At 37.4% G+C, this 16,316-nt stretch overlaps 1 protein-coding gene across 8 annotated transcripts in view; it reads right to left on the reverse strand.

Annotated features, from left to right (window-relative positions):
- LOC131030333 (3-hydroxyisobutyryl-CoA hydrolase-like protein 5) overlaps nt 1-16,316 on the reverse strand; it is a 76,016-nt gene that overhangs the window by 47,576 nt on the left and 12,124 nt on the right. For 4 of the 8 annotated variants that reach the window (XM_057961079.2, XM_057961080.2, XM_057961082.2 and 1 more), the window contains exons 3-7: nt 1,820-1,903; nt 1,654-1,722; nt 1,486-1,546; nt 560-633; nt 171-254 (exon numbers count right to left, since the gene is read on the reverse strand). In XM_057961079.2, the coding sequence (XP_057817062.1) occupies nt 171-254; nt 560-633; nt 1,486-1,546; nt 1,654-1,722; nt 1,820-1,903 (372 nt within the window). Of the gene's footprint in view, nt 1-170; nt 255-559; nt 634-1,485; nt 1,547-1,653; nt 1,723-1,819; nt 1,907-16,316 lie in introns of all 8 variants that reach the window. The other 4 variants (XM_057961074.2, XM_057961075.2, XM_057961078.2 and 1 more) reach the window with 1 other exon arrangement.

Genomic DNA, 16,316 nt, shown 5'->3' on the forward strand with positions numbered 1-16,316 from the left:
CTGAGGTCATTGTTTCCAAAATGTCTATATCTGCATACCACAAATCTCAAAGAATTCAATTGACTGTGCACCTTTACATGAAACCTGTTTAATATTGGTAGTGTACTTAAAGCATTCATTTTCGCAGAAAATTAAAAGTAAAAGTTGCATTGAGGACAAAAAAAACTGACAGTTTTCTCTGTGACAACTGTAAACGTAGATGGAACTGTTAGACTTGCACCTCCCCCCATTGCAGTTGCATGGACAATTGCCACCTAAGACAAATAAACAATATTGAATCAAAAAAATAATTACTCTGAAATGTGAAAATTAATAGAATTGATAAGTTCCATCTCCTTTTTTGAGATTAGCTAAGAGGGAAGGTAATTGGCAAAGTTGAGTAAAGTTTCAGATAACTAGGCAGTAGAGAAACCATGAATTGTTCTAGCTTCTAAGTGCACATGATAAGAAAAGCATACAAAGTTCAAACACAATCACATGGAAAGAATCCCAGTAGGAACTAATTACTCTTCTCCCATGAATAAAAATGATGTTCAAAAGATGTATTTTGGGTGCTTACCAGTAATTTCTTGTATGTGTGGATGTGATATTCGAGCCAATACATTTTGTAAACAGCCTCAATAACATGTTTCTCTGCAAAAATATTCAACAAATCATTATCCCACTTACTCTCCCTATTCCTCTCTCTCTTTCATACACATGAACAAACACTATGAGTTACAAATGAAAAGCAAGACATGAGCAACACAATATGCTAGAATAACCCAGTTTAAAACCATAAAGCCAAGCTTCTAGAAAACAGTCATGGGACAGAATAATAAGAAAAGACTGCCATATGACCATATTGTTTACATGCATTTATCACATAGATGTTCTTAGTGCATAAACATAAACAGGAACTAGAATAGCCACCATATGATACATAAGAAACTAGCTAACCAGATGGTCCATCAGTTATACTTATATCCATAGTTACCAAATATGACAGGATTTGATTCAAATTTAGTTCAGTCCAGATTTTTTGGATCAGCCAGATTTGTCAAATGTGGTCCAGACTTTTTAATTGGTATAGAAGTTTTACCATAGTTCATTGAAAATTCCAGATTTCCAAATTTCTTTCATCTCTCCAAACGAATCAAATTTTTCAAACCTGATAACTATGATTAAAGCTCATAATTTATCGCTTGCAAAACTCTAGCCATTGTCTCCAGCAGACAGTGGTTGTGCAATTGAGACATCGTGTTGAAACACAAACCAAGCTTCAAACCTCAGTGTGCCTAGAGGAAGGCCTATGTACATTCCAGTAGTTTGACTGAACCATCAGAGAGGAAGGCCTATGTTGTGTCCTTAACTAAATACCTAATGATTGACAACAGCAGAGGCCAGTGCAAGTCCAAGGTGAATTTGGTGAAACGATACTCTTCAACACAATCTCTAATTCAACAAATGCATCTAACAGCTAGTGTCAAAGTATTGTATACCCACCTGCCTTTCCATGATAAAACATCCTCAAGTCTCCTCCAGCACAAAATGCTCGGCCAACCCCCTTCAGGAGACAATCAGAAATCAGCAAAAATTTGGAAATATCAATTGCAAAATCATGTTTACCTTTGAAAACACAATGTAGAAAACAGAAGAGTGAAGTGTTTTTACCTTGATAATTATAATCTCAACATCATCCGCTTTTTCCCACTTTTCATAGAGCACAGCTAATCGCTTTACCTGATCATCCCATTAAATAATTTAATAAAACAAGAAGGAACTCTATTTATTTGCCTTCTTCCTACCTATAAAAATAAGATAACGAAGATTATCTTACCACTTCCGGAGTGATAATGTTCAGTTTACTTGGATTATTGAGAGTGATAAGTCTTACATGGCCTATCTCTTCATCCAATACAGCCTGCTAAAATACAATATTTCCATTTTGGACAATTAATCAGCAAACTCATCAGCTAGGATTCAAGAATAGTATTAGAGTGCAAAAACCTATATTTTCTAGCTCAACGTTGAAAAACATTTCCCACACTGGATATAACAATAAGAGTCAACTTTTGACATAATTATGCATTACAAACTGATCTAATATGTCTGATGTTGGAAGGTCCATCAACACTCCAGAATAAACAAAATCTGTCAGAAGATGGTAGTTTAGTGCTAGAGTGCCCTGGCATGCCAATAGGAATCCTATAACCAGTCCATGCTTTTCAACATTGTATCAAGATTGGTTAGTTGAGCTCAAGATGTGGATTGACGAGGAGTAACATTTGTTTGAGCCACATTCTAGAAAAATGGAATCTGAGGGGCCAGTAGCTTAGTGAATAGTGCCAAGCATGCCAATGGAGGTCCTAGGTTCAAGGTCCAAGCTGGTCCACACTTTCCAGTTGCCCAACAAAATTTGTAACTGACTAATTTTCAGTAAGCAAACAGTGAATGCAGCCAAAATGATTTCTTGAATGTAGGTCAAGCAAATGGCAGAGAACACATCTCAGATTATATCCTTAGTACAAAACACACTTATAGATCAAGGGTGATAATAGAACATGTTAGTCATGTAACAAAAAGTAACAGGAAATATTAAGTATCAAATACAAGATTGCTTGAACCATTCTACAATTTTCTAGAGTGGAAAGAAAATGGGGCAACTTGCAACCATAAAAAAAATCAGAAAGACTTGGTACAATCAAGCAAATGGGAATGTGAAATGCCATAATTCATGTATGCAGCGGGCTAAGTCACAAAGAACTCCCCATAAGTCTTTTCTTCAACACTGGAAATGTTCCCTCAATTAGAAATTCATTGAAACATTTAAATACAATTTCATTTTTTGAAAATGCATCTTATATAATACCAAAGAACAAGAAAATCGCATCAGCTGAGCAACACAAGTACACTGTAAAATGAATATCTCACTCTATTGAGACTAAAAAAAACTGGCATCCATGCCTATAGCCCGGCAGAAAGAATCTACATCACTAGGAAAGCACTAAAGTTTTAACTTTCACAAGCATAACCAAATAGTGCTTTAAAATCCTCAACTCTCCTAATCTGCCCATGAAATTGTCCTGATGAAAGCTTTCCTTGCATCTTGCCTTCACAATAAGCAATGAATGACAATTATATTGCATGCAAAAGATTTTCTGCAACTTCCTTTGATCATCTAGATATCCCCTAAAGGAGGACCCGATAAAGAGAGACAAGAATAAATAAACAGTAGAATTAAGCCTCATTTATGCCCAAAAAGTCCTTGCCTATGTACATTTCCAACTAAGTCCTCCCTTTGATATGTAATAAATCAAGGATTTGATTGGACAGCATCATTGAGTCTTTACTTGCTTGAATCTAATGGCCCCTTCCTAAAATAGGATTTAATAATAAGTGAAAATAAAATTAAAATATAAATAAATATAATATAATTAAAACTTAATCAAGTTCAATGAAAGGTCAGGAGGCATGCAATAAGAGTTGTGACTCCCTCAAACGTGAGATATAAAAGGGAGAAGAATTCATTTGAAAGGGGATATGGACGAAGGAAGAATGAAGCATAGAAATTAAGAAAGGATTAATGGAAGAAGAAAGGAATAGGAAGAGAATAAGGAAGTGACTCCTTCAAAAGGAAAAAATTATCAAGGGTTGTGACTCTTTCAAAAAGGTGATAATTGTGAAAGGTTGTGACTCTTACAAGGGTTGAAGAGTTGTACTCTGCGGTAATTGTGGAAGGTTGCAACTCTCTCAAAGGGCAGAAATGATGAAGGGTTGTGACTCTTTCGAAGGGTGGTAGTTGTGAAAGGTTGAGACTCTCAAAGGGTAGAAACAATGAAGGGTTCTGGCTCTTTCGAAGGGTGGTAATTGTAAAAGGTTGTCTCCCTCTCAAGGGGCAGAAATGATGAAGGGTTGTAACTCTTTTGAAGGGTGGTAAATGCGAAAGGTTATGAGCATTGCAAAGGGCAGACATGATGAAGAGGTCTGAATCTCCCTCACATTGGAAGATATAAAGGCGAGAAGGTTTCATTTGAGGAGGACATCCAAGGGAGATGAAATTGGGGAATAATGTATTATTCTCAAAGGCAACAATGAAAAGTGGTGACTCAAATTTTATGAGAGGTGGTGACCCTTTCACCAATAACGTATAATGGACAATTCATTCCAAGCATTGAAAGATCACTTATCAATCATCACTCATGAATCCATCAAAACAAATACTTCATTCATCTATCAATCATTAAATCCTCAAGAACTCAAGCAAACAATCAATCAGCAAGATCAAGCAAACAATCATCAAACCCACATCAATTATCACCATTTTGGTATCAAGAAAAGAAACAATTCAGCAATCAAGCATCACTCTATCAAATCAACATTTATTCAATCATCATCCACCATTATATCAAACTAACATTCATTACATAGTCGCTCATCAATCAGATCACAGACCTTTAGATATAAATTGCATTCAGAAATAAAGCAGCCAATTATATTTAGCAGAATAATTGGTATGCAACATGATTAAGTCTATTATCTAATCTCTTATGTGAATCATTGATTTACTTATTTGATTAGCTTGACAATCCACCAAGGAGTTAGAACTAATAATTATTCATCAGATTTGTGTCGGAAAATGGAGGAGATGATCATGGATTCGGTAAATAATACAACCAGAATCAAGAAACTGAAACATAACACTTATACAAGCTGGGATGATGAATTGATGAAAGCCTCTCAACAGCTCAAAGCTGCCCCCATTAATGGGATTCGGAAGGCTGATCTTCATTTCAATCCGAGAGAGCGGGTGCAATGGTGATGACGATTCATAGGGTATGCATAGGATATATATATATAAAAGTTATTAGCATAGGTCTATAGAATAAACTATTGTAGTATTTTATTAGCGTTTTATCCTATATAAAAGTCAATGTTAGTTCCTAGTTGTTAGCAGATTAGCATAAGTTAGTATTTTGTTATTTTATTTGTTAATTGGTTTTTGTTTTGTTATTCACGTGAGATCTGGAAGATATTCCAACTCACCCAAACATGGCATATTATATGCCTATATAATTGTATTTTCTCCTCACGTAGGGGGGCATTGGAATGCAAGTTTAAAAGTGTATTATTTTGCAGAGATTATTGTCAATTTTGTTTTGCAGAGATCTTTGGTATTTTGTCTGCAAATTTCATCTCTGACTGCTGGTTAGCTTGCCTTTTTCCATATCAGTTGGTATCAGAGCACTCTTTGATCCTTGGGTGTGAGATTATCATCCAAATCCATTTTATCAAAAAAAAAAAACAGTTTTGAATCTCTCAACAAAATGAGAAGATTTTTTAAGCTTTTGCATTCATATGAGGAGAATTATCCATCCAAAAGCGACTGGAGGTGTTTGTTTGAAAAAGTTAGCACTTCACTTTCATATTTTTGTGTTTTTTTGCTTTGAAAACAGTGTTGTTCTTACATTAACAGCTTTTTACACAAATTATTTTGAAAATGATTTTTTGGGTGGATAAGAGCTTGTTCTTAGCTTTCTGGAACATTTTATGGTTCTGAATTTCGTTAAGAAACGAGAAAGTTATCACAGTTTTAAGATTGCTGCTCTAACTTGATTTTGGGTGCAAAAACGTGGTTTTGCTCCTTTTTCATCGTTTTTCTTTGAAAAATAAAGAGTTTATATTCTTTATTTAATTAAAGTTGTGCATGGTGCTCTCAACCGATTTAAAAAATATGAATATCTCAAATTTGTTGGAGAGTATTAATTTGTAGATTGTGATCTACTTGTAATTTTAATTTCAAAGTTTGCCAGATTATGTTTGGAGGAGTCCCAAGCATCCCTCTAAAGAGGTTTCACTTAAAGCTCTAAAGGATTTCTTGATTTGTTTTTGTCAAACCCAAGTCTAGTAGAGTGTTGAACCTCATTGTTGGTCCATTTTTTTTGTTGGGAGGTGTAAAACATATCACTGGCTTTAACTCGCAATAATATGGCTGCTAATTTGGTTGAGTGAATTGTTAAACTTGTGAATGTGATAACCACATTGACTGATAAAGTCAATGATATTGCAATTCAGCAGCTTCCTGGTCCTGAAAGCCATCAACCTTCAACTAAATGTGAAGTCAAAATCTATGATGGATCCCGAGATCCTAATGTGCTCCAAACTTGGATCCTTGACAGGGAGACATGGTTCGCCTATAATGAGACTGCCGATGTTGACAAGGTTCCTTTTGCCAAATTGAAGCTCTCTAGTGTCGCTAAGGTTTTGGTCACTAAGCGGCAATATGCTCAAGACCCTATCACCACATGGAATCAACTTGTCACAGCCTTAAAGGATACATTCTATCCTTCAAACTATGAGCAAGAATAGCACATCAAATGGCTTCGCCTACGACAAGGATGACAAATGTCAGTGCAAGATTATATCTACCAGTTCAATTGATTAAGAATACTACTTCACGTGCAAGAACCAGTTGTTGCTCTAATCTTAAAGTTCAAGAGCGGCTTACAAGAACATTTGTTTAGGGAGTTGAAATATACTACTCTGGAATCTGCATTCAACCAAGCACAATTGGCGAAGGAAAAGCTAGCTGCCCAATCTCGTGCCTCTCGACCTTCATTTTCTGCAGGTCCTCCAAAAGCTTCGAGTTCTTGGCCCCCACAAGTTTTTCCAAATATTAAAGTTCTTCTCCTTCCTCTTCTTTCCAATCTCCTTTTGATACTAAGAAATCTAAGGTTTGTACTTATTTTAAAAAGAAGGGACATGAAAAGTCCGAATGCTTTAAGTTGAAGAAGAATATAGTTGTACAGTCTCATGATGAGGCAAGGAAAAACATTCCCATCGAGGTTTTCGGTGATGATAGGAATTATGATGAGTTGAAAGGTAGACTCAACAAGGTCACCTTAATGAACCATCATTCTACTTCAAAGGGGCATAACAATTTGTTTGTCACTCGTGCTCATTTAATGCATAATTTTTTTGTGGATTGTATCATTGACAATGGCTCACAGAAAAATTTGATTGCGAGGTCCATTGTCGACAAACTTCATTTGCCGATGGATCCACATCCTCATCCATATTCACTTGGATGGAAGGATAACAATTCATCCTCACAGATCACACACACTTGCACTGTCTCTTTTGCCTTTGGTCCCAAGTTTATTGATAAGATCCCCTGTGATGTGACCACCATGGATTGTTGTGGTTTGTTGCTTGGAAAACCCTATCAGTATGATAGGAAAGCTCATTATGATGCCTTTAATAACACCTACACACTGCAACAAAATAATAAGATGTACCTAATAAAATGTACTAAGAGCACTAAAAATCTAGTACTTAGTTGTAGACAAGTCAAAAAAGTTGTCAATCAGGCACAAGAACTTGCATTAATTTTAATAAGGCCACAATCTGAAAATTTTGAAGCAAAAACCATTATGTCTAGGCCACATGATACACTAGAAAAATTGTTGCAAGAATATTCACATGTATTTCAAGAGCCTAAAACAGTTCCCCTAGAAAGAGTGATCAATCACTCTATTGATCTTGTCCCTATTGCATCTCTTCCTGATGCCCCAATGTATCGACAATCAATTCTTCAAAGTGATGAGATACAAAGACAAATTCAAGATTTATTGTCTAAAGGTTTCATTAAACCAAGTACATCCCCTTGTGCTTCACCAATTTTATTGGTGCTCAAGAAAGATGGAACTTGGCGTCTTTGTATTGATTTTTGGGCATTAAATAAGATCACCATCAAAAATCGATATCCACTTCCACACATTGATGACCTTTTGGATCAACTTCAAGGTGCAAAATTCTTCTCTAAGATTGATTTGAAAAGTGGGTATCACCAAGTTAGAGTTCAAGCAGAGGACACATGGAATATGGCTTTCAAAACCAAAATGGGACTTTTTGAGTGGCTTGTGATGCCATTTGGTCTCACCAATGCTTCTGCCACTTTCATGCGATTCATACATGAGGTGTTTCGTGATTATTTGGACAAATTTGCTATCATCTATTTAGATGATATTCTCATATTTTCTAAAACTTGGAAAGTGCATCTTCAGTATTTGGAACATGTTCTTCGCACTCTTAGCAGAATAGTTTGTATGCCAACTTTTCCAAGTGTTCTTTTGGTCAAACATCCATCTCCTATCTTGGGTATATCATTGATGCACGTGGTGTTCAAGTGGATCCTATGAAAGTGGAAGTTCTTCTCAAGTGGCCTACTCCAAATATCACTGAATTGAGGAGTTTTCTTGGTCTTGCCAACTTCTACTGCAAGTTTATTCTATATTACTCAGACATTGCCACACCTTTGCACCAATTGACAAAGACCAGTGTTGCATTCAAGTGGATAGAAATTCACTCTCATGCTTTCAACACATTGAAAGAAAAATGATGTTCAGCACCTATTCTTGTTCTACCAGGTCTCTCACAACCTTTTGAGATTGAGACAGATGCTTCACAGTATGCACTTGGAGCTGTTTTGAAGCAAAATGATCATCCAGTGGCTTATCATTCAGAAACTGTTTCTACTGCTAGAAGGAACTACTCCACATATGATAAAGAATTATATGCATTGGTTCAAGCCATCAAGTATTGGAGGCATTATCTTTTGGGGAAAGAAACTATTGTTCACATTGATCACTTGCATGTACAATTTCTTCAATCTCAAAATAAAATTGAAGAAGCAAGGCATATGAAGTGGGCTTCATATTTACAACAGTTTCAATTGGTCATTAAGTATATAAGAAGGGAAGCACCAACAATGTTGCAGATTGTTTAAGTCATCCTCCTACAGCACATGTTTTAACTGTTGTGTCCACTTCTCATTTGGGATTTCAGACATGGTCTTCTCAGTATGCACAAAATCCTGATTTTGGCATGACATACACAAGTCTTTAGAATCCTTCAACTTCCAATTTAACACCTTTTCAAGATTTCCATATCAAGGAAGGGTTACTCTACAAGTTGGATAAACTTTGTGTTCCTCAAGATCATTGAGCTTCACTTCTCAAGGAGGCACACTCTACTCTTTATGGTGGTCATTTTGGCAAACAAAAAAGACTTCATCCTTTGCAGGGATTCTTCTATTGGTCTCATATGCAATGAGATGTTCTCCATTTCCTCAAGCGACATGCAATCTATTGCCACTCCAAACCAACCAACAGAAAGATGGGCTTGAGTATTCCTTTGCCTATTCCTTCTCGTCCCTAGGAGAGCATTTCCATGGATTTGATTAGTGGCTTTCCATTGACTGTTCGTCATCATTATTGTGTTTTTGTGGTTGTTGATCAATTTAGCAAGATGGCTAAGTTCATTCCATGCCGCAAGACAAGTTTTGCACATGACTTAGCCCAACTCTTCTTTGACTCTGTTTGGAGATCTTTTGGTTTACCAACTAGCATTGTTTCTAATCGTGACTCACGTTTTGTGGGCCATTTCTAGCAATCTTTGCGGAAAATTTTGGGAGTTTCCCTTAACTTCTCCACTGCTTTTCATCATCAATCAAACGGTCAGACTGAAGTTGTGAACGGAACTCTTATACAAAGTTTGAGGATTTATCACCATAGCTCTCCTGTCAAGTGGGATTTGAGCCTAACCCACATAAAGCATGCATACAACCGAGCAATTCACTCATCTATAGGTCACTCGCCTTTTGAGGTATATCTTGGTTTTCAGCCTTTGGCTCCGTATGAGTTGCCCTTATCCTTGCCATCTCTAGCCACTATGCATATTCATAAAGAGCAAGATAAGGCGCAAGCCTTCATTCAACATTTGCAGAATCTTCAATCCAAAGTAGTTCAAATTCTTCAAAAGACTCAAGAAAAGCAAAAAAAACTTATGGATTGTCATCGTGTCCCTCATACTTTTCAAGTTGGGGATAAAGTTTGGCTATACTTGGACAAAATTATTGCAAAGAAATCTATTCATATTGGTGAGGCCACAAATAATATAGCCGAATTTAGGGCAGCCTTGTCTGGGTTGCAATTGGGGATGGAATTGGATGCTAGAGGGATTTACCTAAAAGGGGAACAACACACCCAATTGGAAGTTGACTCACTGGCTTCGACCAATTAGGGAGATGGTTATGAAATTAGGAGAATTTAGAATTTCACACATTTACAAGGAGGGCAACAATGAGGCAAACAGACTTGCTAAATTGGCAACTGATGCAGAAGGTGGAGATGACACCTTGGCAGGGGATTTGCATACCTGACAAGGACACTTAGTGAGAGATAACAATCACGCGATGGTGATATTGGGGTCGAGGCATGAGGAAAAATAAGTCAAGTCAGGAGTTGTTGGAGGGCAAGCTTTGTCGTATGGATACCTCGAATGACGGCTAAAGAGAGTACAGCCAAAATGAGTTCTATCTTACAATCATTAAAATGTGAGGAGAGATCGCATGTGTAGGAGTGAATGTGTGAGGACATTTGGCATTAGAACAAGGATGGTGTGAGTGACGCTTAAAGGGCAGTTGACGCACGCCTTCAAGCGATGGCACAATTCGATTTGGAGGCGGAGTGGCAATGCTTTGTTGAATGCGTTGTACATTGGAATTTACAATCTCTTAGGGAGAATAAAGAAAAATCTAAAAGCTAGATTTAGCAATGTCCAGCCGCATCAATATTAATTAGAGGTGTCTGGGGAGTAATGACAAGGACGTGCGGCGAATTAATAGATATAGACCTTGGTGGCACAGTGTGACTCATTCTATTATGTAAAACCTTCCCTGAAAAACGAAATCTATGATGGACACACCTTTGTTGCTAGAGTCCACAAAGAGGCAAATGTCGTTTATTGGAGGAGTTTCAAACAAGCGACTGGCGGCCATGCTCACGATGAGTCATCCTCTGGTCACCTATGCTATAAAAATTGTGTTGGATCGGGAATTTCTCATGGCATACCGTACCTCACAACAATGTTTTTGGCTATGGTGTTGTATATGGGTGTGTCCAAGGCCAGAGCTAAAAAGCTTTGCCAAATGATACTTAAGCACTACTTCTTAGGGAGATTGATCTGGCTTTGGATAATGTGGAAAAAAAATTGGTCTTCCCTCTACCACAAAACTACAACATGTCGAGAAGCCAAGAAGGGGAAGTCAAGAAATTTGCTAACGTGCAAACTTTGGAGCCAAAAATGCTCGAAGCAAGGTGGAATGATATTGAGCAAAGCATTGTTTTCCTACAGCAGCTGACAAGGATATTGGAACCCCCGAGTGAAGGTTGGGTAATGGAGTATATGCAAGAGGAAGGGATGCTAGAAGAAGTAGAAAAGGGCGAAGGTGAGTCGAGCGAAGTAGAATTGGGACCCTTTGTGCAAGGAGAAGAATGGGTTGAAGATGACGGTCCGGACATAGAAGAAATTGCGAGGAGATCAGCCCATGATGCTTGCAGCCCAAAGTGTCTACTGGCAAAGGCCGTAGAGGTCAAGAGGATTCAGAGGTCGGAGAAGGATGGGGCAAAGGATTTAGAAGATGAAGCAACAAAGGGCGCCAAAAAGAGACAAAAGGCAAAGGACGCTATGGTAGATGGCGAGGACGAAGCAAGCCTGAAACGTGGTCCAAGTTGCCATACAAGCATAAAGGCAAAAGTTTGTTAATGTGTGTTTTTTAATATTTTATCATAGTAGTGTCATGGCTATGAAATATGCCATAGGAAGGTCAATATATAGATATGGGTGTATAGGGTAGAAGATAGAATGTTAAAATGTATGTCGTGATAGCTGCTATGAGGTTGCCAATTTTTGTTATATTGATGGCATATTTTGAAGCATCAACATATGTAGGTCTGGATATGCTTTCTTGTCTTGTCCGAAGTTGGTTTTGGGTCAATATGGAAATCTAAATATGTAAACAATGTTTTGAAAGATCAATATAATGGGTGCTAGCCCTACCAACTATTAATTTACCAAATAAATAAAAAATTAAAAATTAAAAAAAAAGTCCAAGGGGTTGAGCTTAACTGGTTAAAACACTGGGTTCTCATTGTGGAGACCCAAGTTCAATTCCCAATAGGGACATCTAAAGTGGAATTCTAAGCTGCGACTCTTGGCCTTCCATAATGGGGAAGGTCATGGGTCAATCTAATCAAACATAATAATAATAATAATAATAATAATTCAAAATATCACGGCTTCGGCCTATTACCTATCAAAAAAAAAAATCATTCATCAAATTTAACAAAACAATCTTATTGAAAACAGGCAAGGAACACGATAGGGATGTAGGAGTATGGGTCTGTTGATGTGTTTTTTATGCACATGCAAACACAAAATAAAATACCAAGGTATCTTATCCTCTCTTGAACAAAGTTATTCGAATGCTGAAGATTTGCCTAAGGATCAATCGAAATAACTCCAAGGTTCTTATATGTAGGGTCTCTATGTGTGGATAAGCTCATCGGTTTGATGTGATTATGCTGGAATCACAAGGGGACTTACGTTTGATTGCCTGAACGCTTAATTTGTTGGAACTTGAGTCCTATCTACTCATTGGGAGATAAAGAAATATCAAAAGCATAGGGTTTAGAGAATCTATTCTAGGACCTAGAATGTAAGAATATAGATGAACGACTAGGTAGAGTCCTACTGGGCTAGGTCTCACCATCAGACTAAACAATTCGACACCAGCTCAGTGCAATCTTCTAAGGGACGTTTTAGATATGTTCAAATCATTTCTATCAAACACTGATCAGCATCCAAGTTAATGTATGAACAATGGACGTATAGCAATTTGAAATTAAGCTCTTTAATGCCACTTGACCACGCAAGGTGCACTTACAATCAGCAAGAGGCTAGTGGTATGGACTGGGTGGATTCCACACGAGTACATTCAACAAATTCCTCCATTCAATCTAATTATTTACCATCTAACATGAAGATCCAACAAGAAACCATGGATATTGCAAAAAACAACACATTTCACCATAACTTGAATGAAAAAATGAGGTTTATTTACAATTTTGGACAACAATCTCTTACCTTCTCCTCCTACTCTATTCTAATTGCTATCTAAGCTTCTATTCTTCTATCCTATTCACAAACTATTCACTATTGACTATTAACCAACTATTAACCTTTGCAAATGAAGAGCCAGAGCTTTATATAAGGAGCTCTTTACAATCGATGGCTCTGATTGATTTACAATCAATGGCTAGGATTACAAGATGAAAACCCTAATTAGGGTTTGTTACAACAAACTCCCTTAGCCAATGAGAAAATTACATTCAAAATTTGAGAACCAATAGGAAGCAGGGGAAGGTGCCTCGAAGTTTGTGCCATCACTGGTGAGTCAGGTACATTGAATCTGGACATGCTGATGTGGACTTATCTAACTGGAGGAACAGTGACTGGGATGCCACCTTGTCTGGCACTTGCTCGTATCTCTTTTGATACTCAATTTGGTGATGCTTAGAAGCTAACTTTGATTAACTATTTTGAAACTATCTGCTTCTTCAACATACCCTTGCACTGACTTTGGTTGATCCTCCTTTGTCGTTGGTGTACTCGATGAATGATGTACCTCCTTGACTCTCATGTGTTTGATGAAGCTTCTTCACGGTCAAGCAATTTCTTCTTTTCTGCCATCTTGTGATTTCTTCATGTGATAGAATGAGGTCCTTGAGGATAGCTTGGTCCATTACGTGCAATTTCTTGAACACTTTAAGTCCTTCAACTTGGAAGTACTTTGAGTCCTCTCTCATGCATTTGAAGTGTCCTTGATGATGATGAAACTTGAAGAGGTCGCCCTTGTCTTGGCCTGATCTTCCTCCATCTTGATTTTGCTGACCTACAAAACAAACAAGAGATGATTAAGAATACATGATATATTCATTCTAACATGATATTTCTCACCTTAAATCATCAACAAGAAGGCATTGAGATGAATTTCGCTCAAGACCGTCTCCAAGGACAGGCCCTATAATGAGATTCGCTTTGGACCCTTTGGAAGGGTCAGGAGCGAATTTCCTCCTTTCACTTCAATTTGCATTGATTTTCACCTTTCGATCGCTCTCTCATGAAGACATCACTTATTTGACCCCCAAAATGGCCTAAAAGAAGGATTTCGCTTTGGACCTTGGGCAAGGTACAGGCCTAAAGAAAAATTCGCTCTGAACCCTTTGGAAGGGTCAAGAGCGAAATTTGCATTTTAGCTCAAATTTCATCATCTCTTTGCCTCAAATCACTTCTCAAGGCAAGAATACATCAATCTTCCCTCAACTACACTATAGGAACCAAGATCTTAGTCTCAACAATGAGCAAAAATAGAGGTTTTAGGAAATTTCGCTTTGGACCCTTTGGAAGGGTCGAGAGCGGAATTCTTCGTAGGCCCAATTTCTTCATCCATTCATCCTTTCTTTGTCTTGAATTTAACTTACTACACCTCCTCCCATCACCATCAAGTCAATTTGCTATCAAAACAAGGTTCATTCAGTGCACTAGGTGAAATTGAAAGTCTTCCTAAGGATTTCACTCTGGACCCTTTAGAAGGGTCAGGTTCTTAGAAAAATTTCGCTCTAGACCCTTTGGAAGGGTCAGGAGCGAAATTGATGTTTTAGACTCAATTCTCATCCTTATTCACTTAGCTTGCTTTAGACTTGTCTTTTTTGAATCCCTTCCTTGCCATGTATGTCCACCATCTGATGTCCCTAGTGAAGAAATAAGTCATTTGGAGGATTTAGCTCTGGACTCTTTGGAAGGGTCAAGAGCAAAATTTGCAATTATGCTCAAATCCTTCACTTTTCATCACTTCACTTTGTTTCACACATCAATACTCTCTCAACCACGCCATAGGGATAAGGTTTATGAGGCAAATTAGGACCAAGAAGGGAGATATAAGGAAATTCGCTCTGGACCCTTTGGAAGGGTCAGGAGCGAAATTTGACATGTTAGTCTCTCCGTCAGGATTCATATATGGATGACATTCCAGACTTCTTAAGGCAAATTCGCTCTATCCTTGATGTAAGGGATGGGACCTAGGAGGACATTATGCATTCAACCAAGGTTTGATTTAGCAACTTGAAGTGAGATCGAATAGTACACAAAAAACACCCTAGGAATGATTTAAATAACCCCTAATCACTCAATTGACCTGACCTCTTGAGGAGATCCACCTGACTCAATCCCTTCAATGCAAAGGCTAAGACACTAAAACGACTAACAACAAAACCAAAAGGGCTAACCCGAGAAAGCAAAAAGTGGGGGTCCCCATTTGCAATGGGGCGATGTGTGAAAACGTGACAACAAGGTCCTATCCATTAAGTGGAGGCCCATTGAGTTGGTTACTTGTGGACAAATATTGAGTTGGTTGCTTGTGATCCAAGGGTTCGGATTGAGTTGGTTGCTTATTCGACACTCTTGGGCTTAATTGTGGTGGATAGTCTCCCGGCATCCTATGGCGTTTTCCCCTCAAGTTTCTAATATGATTGAAGCCATAGTGTGCATGTTTACAAAAAGGAATCTTCATTATCATTTGTTTAATGATTAATTGATTATTCTCCTAAATTCAATTTTTATTGTGTAATTTAGTGAAAGAATACTCTTGTAAATAAGTTGTATTTTTTGGATTTGTCATTCTTTTGGGCAAAATTAGGTATATCCAAAAAGGGGACGTTACAATGAAATACTAACAACCCCACAATACTTTGTGCTTAATAGAAAAAGTTGATTTCTAAACAGATTAGGAGCACGTTTTCCATCATTCTTCAGGTTTGTGCATCACTATTACACATTCAACTGTTATGCAACAGCAAAGTGTACCTCACTTTATCATGTAAGTTTTAATTATCATTGCTATAATTAGTTTCCCATTACTCCACTTCCAAGATTTCTAATCAAGACTTGATACTTTAAGTTGCAACCTGATAACAGTTTAGAGAATAATTTTTCAAAGCTATTGGAAGGTTGGCTTGTCTGCATTGCTTAGCTTTGGCTAGGTTTAGCATATTCCCCAACTTGGTCACAATGTTGAAACTTGAGAAACAATTGTTACAAGAATAAAGTTACAATGTATGGCAAACATTTCTCCTTACAAAAGGAGGATCTCATACACCCACAAAGCGTCCAAGCTTGGCTGCAAAAAAATGAGACACTAAGTTTGCCATGTGTGACGAGGCTAGATCTTCAATTTTGTTACTTCAAGATCTAGAGTAATGATAGCAATTATTATAGTTATAAGGGTTGTGAGCCATCCACAAATAATATTAATACCTATATAAAGTCATTTAGTTCTGAATAACATATGATCATGACATTTTATTGACTTAATCATCAGTTTATATTTCATGGTCCTCAGCTTTTAAGGACAAAATAACTCTAGGCATATTTCTAAA

Source organism: Cryptomeria japonica, chromosome 1, assembly GCF_030272615.1.
Source record: "Cryptomeria japonica chromosome 1, Sugi_1.0, whole genome shotgun sequence".
Classification (NCBI taxonomy): domain Eukaryota; kingdom Viridiplantae; phylum Streptophyta; class Pinopsida; order Cupressales; family Cupressaceae; genus Cryptomeria; species Cryptomeria japonica.